Source organism: Trachymyrmex septentrionalis, unplaced genomic scaffold (assembly GCF_001594115.1).
Source record: "Trachymyrmex septentrionalis isolate Tsep2-gDNA-1 unplaced genomic scaffold, Tsep1.0 scaffold80, whole genome shotgun sequence".
Lineage (NCBI taxonomy): Eukaryota > Metazoa > Arthropoda > Insecta > Hymenoptera > Formicidae > Trachymyrmex > Trachymyrmex septentrionalis.
In genome coordinates this window covers 2,629,853-2,642,123 of record NW_017305988.1, presented here as the reverse complement: position 1 = coordinate 2,642,123, position 12,271 = coordinate 2,629,853, and the positions used below count along the sequence as shown (strand labels likewise).

At 31.2% G+C, this 12,271-nt stretch overlaps 1 protein-coding gene across 1 annotated transcript; it reads left to right on the top strand.

Annotated features, from left to right (window-relative positions):
• The first annotated feature begins 4,411 nt into the window (after nucleotides 1-4,411).
• Nucleotides 4,412-9,843, top strand: LOC108754622 (IQ and AAA domain-containing protein 1). Its single transcript, XM_018497057.1, has 10 exons — nucleotides 4,412-4,915; nucleotides 5,449-5,659; nucleotides 5,862-6,139; nucleotides 6,466-6,775; nucleotides 7,309-7,593; nucleotides 7,832-8,076; nucleotides 8,841-9,128; nucleotides 9,343-9,435; nucleotides 9,535-9,652; nucleotides 9,731-9,843. The coding sequence occupies exons 1-10, from the start codon at nucleotides 4,412-4,414 to the stop codon at nucleotides 9,841-9,843; spliced, it is 2,445 nt and encodes an 814-aa protein (XP_018352559.1).
• Nucleotides 9,844-12,271: the final 2,428 nt, after the last annotated feature.

The window sequence follows — 12,271 nt, the reverse complement described above, 5'->3', positions numbered from 1 at the left end:
TTTCAATCCAATTGTATCCAATTGAATCCAGTTAAATCCAAAAAAAAAGTATTCGCTATTGAAAATACGCGCGCATTCGGATAGAAAAAAATTTCAATCCATTTTAATCCATTCTTATTTGTTGGCTAACAGAGCAGATCAAAAAGAATTTTTCTTAACTCTGTAAACAACGTTAGAATCTAAAAGTGTGCGATTTATCACAATAATCCTTATATGTACTAGCAATGAAAGCTTAGAGCTGCGAGACCATCAATATACATATGTATATATCGCTAATATTGGTCAATATTGATCAATATTTTTTATTCCCAGCAAACAAAAATGGATTGAAATGAATTGAAAATTTTCAATCCATCCGAATCCGTATTTTAAATCTATAAAAATGGATTGGATTCCATATAAAAAAAATTTTAGATACATGTAAAAGTTTAAATAAATTCAAGTAGTAATTATATGAAATTCTATAATTATTATTTTAAAACTTTTATTCAAAAAATTACGCTAGCTGTATAATAAAGGAAACGTATTAATATGAAATATACATAAAAGCGATTAATTTATCATTTAAAAATAAGGAATTTACATATGTAACATTTATTGCACATATTTACATATTAGGTTAAGTAAAAAGTCATCGCGTTTTTTTAAAAGACATCTATCAGTAAAAACCGCAATTACTTTCTTACCAACAATATAAATATATCTTAATAGAGTAAAGTTTCAGCTTTAAAAATCTCTTTTTTAAATTATACGATACGACAATTTTTAATGGAGTTATGAGCAATTAAAGTCAAAATAATTCTTTTATTTAATCCGCGATAACTCAGTAATCAAAAGTCGTAGGAATATTTAAAAAAAACGATTTTGTAGGGAAAGTATCAAGCTTTCACGATAGGTAATCGAAAATTTTCTCAAATTCGTTTTGGACACGTTACAAATCCAGAAAGTGAGAAGAAAATTTTTCGTCTTTTTCAGCTCGTAGTTTTTGGTATGTAAAAATTATCAAACTCATATAAACTTAAAAAATGTGATAAGCTTTTAAAAGTAGAGATTTCAAGCTTTAAAACCCTTTTTTTAAATTTGAATTTCATTCATTATTGACGAAGATATTGTATATACAACTTTGAGCTAAAAAATACGCGATGACTTTTTACTCAACCTAATAGTTCTTTTTATGTCTCTTTTAAATATTAAATGAAGTAGAATTCATGATATATTTTTATAGTACAACTCTTTTTTTACTCAGTTGAATTAAAACGAAAAATTTCTTATTTATAATTCAGAATAAAATAGCATTCATGATGCATTTTCAAGTGAAACAATGGATTTTCTACAATTTTAAATTGAATAATATTTATGGTTTATTTAAAAAAAATGGGTCATTAAGAAAAAACTTGTTTTTATTTAATTGGATTAAAAAACTGCATTTCCTATTCAGAATGAATTTAGCAGTATTCACAACGCATGGAAGTGACTAATATTACTTGTATATTCAACTGAATTGAAAAACTGCATTTCCTATTTAGAATTTTAAATTAAGCAGTAATTACGATGCACAGAAATGACCGACATTATTTTTTACTCAAATAATTGCAGTAGTTGATCATGATCTTCGACAAATAGCAGGAGCTATTTAAATATTTTAAGTAGAAAAAAACTTTTTCTACGACGCGTTCTAAGATGATGATATATATCTACCTAGACCGAGATTAAACTAGATTGAAAAACTGCATTTCCTATTCAGAATTTTAAATTAAGCAGTATGCACACAAAATACTAAAATATTATTTTTATATTAAAAAGCATAGAAATATTCTCCATGCCATTCTTATAAATAAATGAAAATGCATTCAGGATTGAAAAGGATTTATTTTAACATTCATAAATCCGTATTTCTGAAAATCTGAATCCATTTTAATTCATTTCAATCCATTCTCGTTAGCTGTTAATATATAATACTTTCGGCAGGCAGAGATTATTCAAAAACGCGCAGAGTTGGCGAAACTATAATGATAATATACATCAGAATATCTATCAATTATTCGAAATGCATCCCTATTGGGATATTATTCAATTATTCTCTAGATTATATTTTTTAAGGAACGGAATAATTCCGATCGATATTTATTCCAACATGTTCCAACATGATAGATATTCTAATGAAGTAACCATAACAATAATGAAAAATGTAAAAAAACCCATCAGAGTCTACATCAGCTGTTCGGATGCATAGAAAATTCTTTCGTGCAAATGTAACAAACGAATAAAATAAACGTTGGGCTTTTTTATATTTTTCACTGATAGATTCTTTCGAGCCTCATTTTATATATTTGCGTAATAATAATAGTAAATTATTTTAGTTGCATTTTTTGCATAATTCATCTTTTTTCGTTTCTCTTCACATTAGTGATAAAGGAAAAAAAATGAAGTGTACAAATTAAACAAAAGAAAAAAACAAGTCTAATAATAGGTAGATATATATCATCATCTTAGAACGCGTCGTAGAAAAAGTTTTTTTCTACTTAAAATATTTAAATAGCTCCTGCTATTTGTCGAAGATCATGATCAACTACTGCAATTATTTGAGTAAGGTTGCTAATTTTGTCAAACGAAGAGAAACGATTGGTCGATCGTTTGTTCATCTTGCAAGTTAAACCTGCTGTCTCTCTTCGTTTCCTGCGAAGCAAGGGATATCGGGATAAATAAATATTATTTTCGATTATCCATATTCGAAAACAAAGGCAGAGTGATCGAGGATTAGCAATTGTCACAATATCAGTTTCATGTCAAAATAAATAAATCATGTCAATATAAAGTTTCAAAAGTCGATTCTTTTTCTATCTAACAAAAAAACATTTGCGAGAAAAATTCTTCTATATTTAATGTGGCGGCAATTCTTGATCATATCATACATAGTGCGCAATTAATTCTGCTATTTGTACAATATATGTTTGATCGAATTTATTTTAAAAGCATTTGTTTTTATTTTCGATTCTTCGTACGCTCAGATAATTTTCGAATAGATATTTGTAAATAAAGAAACATAAATATACATATACATTCGATTTCTTTTAAACATATAATTATATTTAATCGTCCATACTAAATGCAAAAAAACAAACGGAAAAGTGATTAAATTCAAAACATGATTAAAAATCATCTTTTTATCGTCACAATCAGACTTGATTTTTTTCTCGTTAAAAAACTTCATTAGACAGATCTAGTGTGTCCGATGAATACATCTAATATTCGAATAAATAAATAAACAATGAATGAAAATACTCATTCGAATACACTTCTTTTTTATTCGTCAAGAAATAAATAAATACTTTTTTATTCTATTTGAATATTCTTTGAATATTTTCGTTTTGTATTCACTTTTATTCTTGTATTATCTGTACATAGCTTGCAAGCCTACAAGAGAAAATAAAATCTATAAAACCAATGGCTACAATTACACATATTACCGTGTGCTTAGTCCGCAATCTATCGTATATAAGCGTCCTTATTCAATCTATAGATTAAACAAAGATATTTTTGTTGGAAATAAATAATATATTTCGGAATTTAATGTCCACAGACCATAATGAACGACGCGCCCAAGATATCTTATAAAATGTTTATAACATTACTGTATTTACTGTGATGTAACTGGAATTATATCGTAATATGTATGACGCTCTATCAAATAGATATTTATAAATAAAAAATGTATTGCTTTCTAAAATATTTTTCAAAATTTTTAAGTTCCCTTCATAAAATTGGAATGTCACAAAAATAAATGAAATTCTATTTTGTTTTTTTTACTTAAGTCATCAAAGTGCCGGTTATAGTTACGGGATAATGCTTCTATTGGAGCTTTCTTTTTCAGTTTATATTTTTTGAATGAATATGAATACTTGTTAAATATTCATAGTTTTCTGTGAATAAATATTTTTTGAAAACCCAAAATTTTGAATGAATATATGATTACATCTTTTTACGGGAAAATTTTGAATGAATACAATTTGGAGCTCAATTACAAATTTTTGTATTCATCGGGCACACTAGACAGATCCACTTAGAAGCTCGTGTCTATTTCACTATATACATATATTCTCTATATTTCACGTTATAATCGTTAGTTCTCTGCTTTTCCTTCAATTTTCATTTATATTCTAATAACTCATCAATCAAAGAAAGGAAAAAAAAAAAAGATGAAGATTATATTGTAAATGTGTAAATTAATTCGATTTCGATAGAATAATTTCTTTTGCTTGATCACCAGTCGCTACGCGACAAACGCGATTCCTGGCTGACAATTTCGTCGCTAGGTAACCAACAATCGATTGTCCGTAGCTAACAATGAATAATAACGTTAACGGGTAAACATTTTTCAAGTGCATTCGATTCTTGAGGAAACTGAGAAAGAATGTCGAGCGTGACGTACGACGAGCTTTGGAGAGTGGCCCAAACGTCGCTCACAGAGGCGATCCAAGCGGATACGGTGCTTCAAGGTGCGAAACCTCAAAAGGACCGTAAAAAGGCGCATGACGTCGTCTCAACGTTGTACGTAAAATATATCCTTGCGTGTAACAAACTCGAGCGATGCTACGATCAAGTAATACAGCCCCAGAAGCGTTTGCTGATCAAGAAATCATTGGATGCAACCCTGGGTAGAGTGTTGGAGTTGAAGCACGAATTGGTGAATATCGATCTTTCGGAGCACAGCTATTACGATGACGTATTGATCGAGCGTGGTGTGACGCCGCAGGAGGCCGAAATTCGGGTGCCGGGTTACTACAGGCGCGATCGAATCGCTGAAATCGAAGGGAGACGCAGATTCATCGAGGATATCCTCCGAAATCTGGGTGCGCTTCATGAGATTGTTGTGCCCAGAAAAATGACCGAGTCCCAGGCTATACGACTTATTCAGGTATCGCGAGTCATGAGAAAGATTCGACTAACAATAAGACTCCTGTTTTACAATGATTTCCAAAAAAAACAGAGCTGTAACTGATATGAGACAGTCAATTAAATGACTAAATGTTTAACGGATCGAATTCATTTTAACACATTCGTTATACATTTACGATCAGCCATTCTAATAATCATTGACGAAGCTCGACCTTTGTGCCCGGCAAGCCTTTTCTAGATTAGTAATTTTCATATCTTCATGTAAATTGAAAATAGTTTTTATATTATTGTTGGAAATATCTGTTTTATTTTCTCATTTAATAAATATAGAATGAATATTTACTATAAATCAAAATTAATTTAATTAATTTTCCGCCATTTGTCGTGTCTTCTTCTGTATTCTAGTCGTATTCTGACGTATTCTAGTCTTTGTATATGTATAATATAATATATTAGACGTATATTATACGTCTTATATAAAAAAAACGACATCCGTATTTATATCCGAATTTATAAGTCTTTTCAAGCCGTCTGTAAACTTTAATTCTTCAGGCTCATGAACGAGCGCGACAAGGTAGACTGCGGTATCAATTTATGAAAGAAGTTCGCGAAATGAAGGAAAGATCGACTGCAAAGCTAGAAGTGGAAGAAAAAGATGAAACGAGCGAGAAACTCGCGGCATTGAAAATTCAAAAAGTATGGAAAGGATATATCGCTAGATGTTACATTCGCAAAAGACGTCTTGAGGAAATGTTACTTATAGGTAAAAAATAATCCAGTCGTAATAAATCTCCCTATATAGTCTCTTATCGAAAAGACAAAGAAAAAAAAGTATAAACAAAATACTAAATTTATAATATCGTTTCGATAAAGATACGAGAACACTTGCTCGTTCTCGTCTCGTTCGATATAATTAACATGTTAATTATATCGTATACGATTATAACGTATCAATTATCTCAAAGGAATGCTGCAGCCTAGTCAAGTAATCACGGAGAACGCCAAGCAAGCGGAAAAATTGAAACAGCAGAGATACGAGAAGCAGATGAATTTTCAACGGCAATACGAGGCATTGATTTTGGAAGCCACGGAGAGAATTCGCAAGGAGAAAAGCGCTATTATGGAGGAAAAGATACGGAGTGAAATTCGAAATTGGATTAACACTCATTTTCAACAAACTGGAAAGATACCTGATTTACCATCCGCGGAAAGCGGAGGCTCGCGAATGATTTTCAGCAGACAAGTAAAGTATCGATGTGTACACACGTATGAACGTCTGAAACTCGTATACTCGTATATGTATATAACGAAGAAAACATAGGCAATAAGAATTAATAAAAATGCATGTATGTACAAAAATTTATTTTTTATAAATGTTTAAATTGTATTAGTATTGCAAGAAAACGTAATAAAGTGATTATCAAATCGATTAATTAGCATTAAAACATCTTATTTTTTTTTTTTATAATCGAACATTGAAATTTGTGACTACAAAGATTGACGGCCGACTTCAAGCAATTTTGCTGTAGCGTTTAATTACGCTTCTTGTTCTTATTTTTCTTGTTTCAGGGAACTGAGAGTACTGTGAGTAAGTCCACGGCGGTATCATCGAAGGAGTCAAAGAAATCGAAACGCTCAAAATCGAAAAAAGATAGCGAAACGGAGCAGTCAGAAGACGAGACAGATCTAGGATTCAAATCCATTCCCTCTAACTTTCTGCCGGAATTGATTCACGTAAATCAAGAGTATCAAGATGTATGGAAAGGCAAAGATGAATCCGCAAACCTGATGCAGTTGCCTTATCGTAATATGATAGAAGCGGAAAAAACGAGGGAAATCGAGGACGAAGTCAGACTAGTAGTGGATCAAACAATGAGAGGTAGATGAACTGTATTTCTCAAAAAAGAATAATCAAGATTAAAGCTGAAAGCAACACAAAATAAGGTTGTTTTTTATTCAATTTCTTTCTTTTTTTTCTTTTGTCGAAAAGTGAGAACCATACATATTATATGCGGTATTATTTTGTATATAAATTTCTATAATATCCGTGATTTAACCATCACGTGTCCTATACTGGCTAAAAATTAGTGCAAGATATTACAAAGAATTATATTACAAAAAAAAGGATGCTTTCTATATTGAGAGATTATAATAATTTAAAAATCAATTTAAAGGCTCTGAATAAATGAAAAACGTAAAGAATGCCTTTAAATGAGCCAACACCGGAAAAGTCAGTTGTGTAACAAATTATTATTCTTCTGTACATAGATGCGGTATAAAAACAATTCGCAACAGATAATATCAGAATAATTCGCACGCGAATTTACATTTTTGAGAGATTATATTTATCCAGACTATATAACACAAATTTTTCATACGATTGTTAATAACGCGATATGATATTACAATTAGGCGATATAGAGGCGCTTCAGTTTGCGTTAGATAGAGACAAAGGTCTCAAAGGAAAACGCGCGAAGAAACCTCAGAAGCGAATTCGCAGGAGTGGAAAAAAAAATAAGAGGAAAAGAGAGAAAGATCTGACACCCGACAGAACGACCGAGTCCCTTTTCGAGGAACTTCTCACACAAGGAATTATTAAGCTTCACCGTGAGGTTTCGCTAAACGAGTTTAAGGGTGAAAAGTCTTTCGCGAATCACGATCTTCGTATGACAGAGAAAGATCCTCTTCCAACACTCGGTATTCAAATACACAACACTTAAATTTATTTTATTTAAATTAATTTGTATTTTCGATATATTGCTGCAACAAATAAACATCTCTCTCTCTCTCTCTCTCTCTCTCTCTCTCTCTCTCTCTCTCGATATTTACGCTAAAAATATTCTTTCGAAAATTTGCCAAAGTATTTCCGAATCACACAGTTTAATTAAAGCAATTTAATTAAAACAGTTTATAATAATTAATTAAATAACGTCAGGCGACATTAGACAATTGATCGCCGAATACTGTATACTTCCGCTGGGCAATCAAATCTTGAGAGAACTCACACCTCTCGTGAGGTCAGTCTTGATAGCCGGTCCGCACGGCAGTGGCAAAAAACTCTTGGTGAACGCGATCTGTACGGAACTTGGAGCTACTCTCTTCGATATTACACCGGCGAATATCGCTGGCAAATATCCTGGCAAGTCGGGTTTAATTATGCTCGTTCATCTGATTTCGAAGGTTTGTAATGTTTCGTACTTTAGCTGTTATATACTAAGTATAAGCATATTCAAGCCTATAACGATCAAAGCTAGATCTTCTCAATGCCTAAATAATTCATAGTGATTTATCTATATCCTGTTTACATATGTACATGCATATATACCACATTTTTGTAGTTATTCAAACTGCGCGCTGAAATTTTTCCGGACTTTATTAAATTAAACTACTGCAATAATATCACGAGTTAAATTAAATTGACAAGCAAATTCTCAATCCGATTCATCATATTATAAAGAATAAATTAATGTGCTGAAAACCTTAAATAAATTTATTGCGAAAAATGTTACCTCGGCCGGCACTTGAACCGGAATCTCTTGTATTCCATACGAGCGTCCTAAGCCATTAGACCACCGAGGCTTTATGTTTAGTTTTTATGCTACAAATGTTGTCAATGGGTATATGTATAATTATTCAGTTTTTCGAAAATTATCTTATATTTATAAAATTGTAGTGTTTATACCAAAACTCAGGAGATCAAAATCAGGAGAGCAAAGGAAGGAACTTGAGTACATTTTCTTACATAAATGATAAAATTGCTTAGAATTAAGTATTTCAGTTTCAATGCAGTTTCAATGCAGTTTCAATGCAGTTTCAATGCAGTTCGGTTCTCAGAAAGAGTTAAAGTATAATAATGATAAGTTTGATCATGATAAGCAATCAATTTTATCAATGAGTTGAATAATATTGTAAATACTAGTAAGTAAGTCTCTATATTTTCGAAGGTATCGCGATTACTGCAGCCATCAGTGATCTTCATGGACAACGCGGAAAAGCCGTTTATAAAAAAAGTAGCAAAAACTGATAAAACCGATCCGAAACGTTTGAGAAAAGATTTGCCAAAATTAGTGAAGAACATCACGAGTGAAGACAGAGTTTTGTTTATTGGAACATCTAATAAGCCTTGGGACGGTGATCCAAAACTCTTATATCAAACTTATGATAAAGTTATTTATATTCCTAGGCCAGATTACGGCACTGTGTCTTTTATATGGAAAGATTTATTATATAAAGTGAGTTGTACAAAGTGTGCGTTCGAATTCATATTTAATGAATTGCCGTTTAAAGGAAATCGTTTTATAATCTTTAATTTATTCATCTATTAATTTATTTAACAATAATCGCCCAATCTCTTAATTCTTTACGCTAAACAAACATTTCGTCAAATGAGTATTATATTGACGCAGTTAATAATTTATTTTTACATGTAAAAATTTTAATTTTTAGTATTCGGGTATTAGCCGACAATTTGATACGTCAGCTATGGCCAAAGCGTGCGACGGTTTCACGATAGGAACTATTTTAGCAACAATCAATGAGGTTGGTAATTTACATTACAAATGTGAATGTTATCAATAATACTTACAGTATTAATTTTAATTTAACGTTCTTTTATTATTCTATCATGATATGATGCAGATAATGACTACGAAGCGAATGGTACAATTACGAACTCATCCTTTGACTCATGTGGAATTGGTGAATGCATTGAGTTTCAAGGATCCAGTGTATCGCGAAGAGGAAGATGCGTTTTTAGGTTTGTGACAATGCGTAATAGCGTATGGCAAATACCGAACTTTTAGCAGGTTTAAACTTGAACTTTAATATGTTACAGTCTGGTTTTCCAAAACGCCTACATGTCGACGAAAGCAAAAAGCTTTAGAATTAGAAATAGAAAAGTTAAATGAAGAAAACGAGTCCCAGACAAAGAAAAAAGGAGGAAAATAGTGGGTAAGGTGAAGCTCTTCCATGTGAAGAATCCACTTTCTATACGATATATTATCGATGAGCTTAAAGATTCATAATAAACGATCGTAATAAAAGTCACTGAGGTAGACATAAATAAATAAGAAATTTTAGTATGCTATTTTTGTTTATTTCTAATCGTGCTCATATAACTTGCAGATTTTTGGATATCTAAAATATTAAAATTAATATATTTTATGCGAAGCGATATCGCTTTTGTTCGATCTATATTATATAGGAAGCAATAAAGTTATCTATTAAAAATAGATATAATATAAATAATAACTTATATTAAAAATTTGATTCTTTGTAGCCTCTTTCATATTATTTTACTATTATTACTTTTGTTATTAGTATCTAATATTAATTAAATATTATATGATATATAGACGATAAATATTCCATCTAATGAAATCGGATCGATGAGATTGCTCATTTCGCGTACACCACACTCTCACGAAACATATCTATCTATCTGACGAATTAAATCGTACGCGAACACATGATCGTTGCCTTTATGTCACAGGTCAAAGAGTCACCAGACTATTACGCCATTTTTGATTGCATTTTTTGAAATAACAAACAACCGATACATATGTCAGTCTACAAATACATACATCTGTAGAACAAACTTTTTAAAAAAAAAAAACGTTGCACAAAAAAACATATTGCTCTATAAAACGCGATAGTGTAAAGCCCTAAACACAATGCGAGGCAACAGCGACAGCGATAGCGATAGAAGCAGAGGAATCCAACGGGAATGCATATGCACATGCAATGCACATATTCCTATGTTGGATTCCTTTGTTCCTTTCGCTATCGCTATCGTTCTTTCTATCGCTATCGCTGTTGCCGACGCATTGTGTTTAGAGCTTTACAGTTCTACGAGAAGATAATAAATGATTTTTGTCTCTTGTAGATTTTTTGTGAAATTGATAGTATTCGAGTAAAAAAATTATTGAAGAACAATATTTAGTGACTTTCAGTAATTAATATCTCGTTAACTATTGCGAATATTGTAAAATGGTAAAGAGGACTTTTCGACTCAGTTTAGTCCGCTCCATCTACACAAAAACAATTGGCCAAAACTTACGAGACACCCTGTATACGAAAGTATTTGGTTGGCATTTTTCTTTCGCGGCATTATGCAACGGGAAGCGACAATTATATATCGCTTATTTCTATAACATTCTTATTGCTACATTCTTATCGCTGTTGCCTCACATTGTGTTTAGGGCCTTCGAATAAATTGTTTGAAAAACAAACATTGCTTTTCTACATAGAAAATCTCGTTTTTCTATAGAGCTTGTCTTTTTATACGAGTATATCAGAGTGTTATATATTTAACATTTTTATTTATCGTACAACATTCATAGATAATAATTTTTGGAATAGACTGGATCACGACTTGTCCGTGTGAATAGTCTGTGTGATTTCGTTCTCGTAATCGCTTCCACGTGATACATTGCGTGACATGGTACACGAGACTGCATGCCGAATAATCGATTATCTCAATAGCGTATATGTCTGTCACGACACGACATTTCCTTGTCGATATCAATGTCGATTTTGATTAGAGCAACTGCAATTCGTATCGTCGTCACTCACAATATGATCTGTATCACTCATCTATGGTGCTGAACAGGATGCTTGCCTTTGGATGATGCCACAAAGGTCTCGTTAAGCGTGATGATTAGTTATCTCGGGCACTTTCTTCGATGGACACGTTGGAATTTGACTATCGTTTTAATCCAGATTTTATTATTATTTTGGGAGGAAATCATCGCTGGTCGAAAAAATTTCTCAAGAATTTTATTTCAAGTTATTTAATAAAATTTTATTTTGCTTTTTCCAATTAAAAGTGATTCTAGAAAAAGTAAGCTTTCTCGGGGCACTTAATTTAAAAAGCATTTAATTTAAAAAAATAATGATTACAATAACGCTACAACAAATACCTACACTTCCGGTAACCGAGTATATTATCCCAACGCTTATTTTATATATCTTCATTGATCTTGTTGCGACTATAAAAAAACATAGGTCTTTTACATTTGAACAAACGATTGCATTTCAATTGCAGTCAATGATATTATTTCTTAACGTGTCTGCTAATTGGGTAGGAAGTCTATAAAATAGAATATTATTAAAATAGAATTATAAATAGAAATAACTTCCAATATATGTAGTATATTGTATTATAGATATGTCTTTTGAATTATCTGCTCTTTTAATTTAATACTTTTATGAATAGAATAATGAAATAAATCAATTGATGTAAAAAAAAAAACATATAATTGCTTTAAATATTGTATATATGTTGAACAAAATAGATAATTTTTTAAATAACCATCTACATGTTTTCTTTCCACTAATTGATTCATCTTATTATTATATTGAGTATTGAGGTATG

Bases quoted from the DNA above. Each gene is read 5' to 3' on its own strand.
- LOC108754622 (XM_018497057.1), top strand. From the start codon at position 4,412: ATGTCGAGCGTGACGTACGACGAGCTTTGGAGAGTGGCCCAAACGTCG. The intron at 7,594-7,831 runs GTATTCAAATAC...AAATAACGTCAG, and splicing joins AGATCCTCTTCCAACACTCG to GCGACATTAGACAATTGATC. The intron at 9,653-9,730 runs GTTTGTGACAAT...AATATGTTACAG, and splicing joins AGAGGAAGATGCGTTTTTAG to TCTGGTTTTCCAAAACGCCT.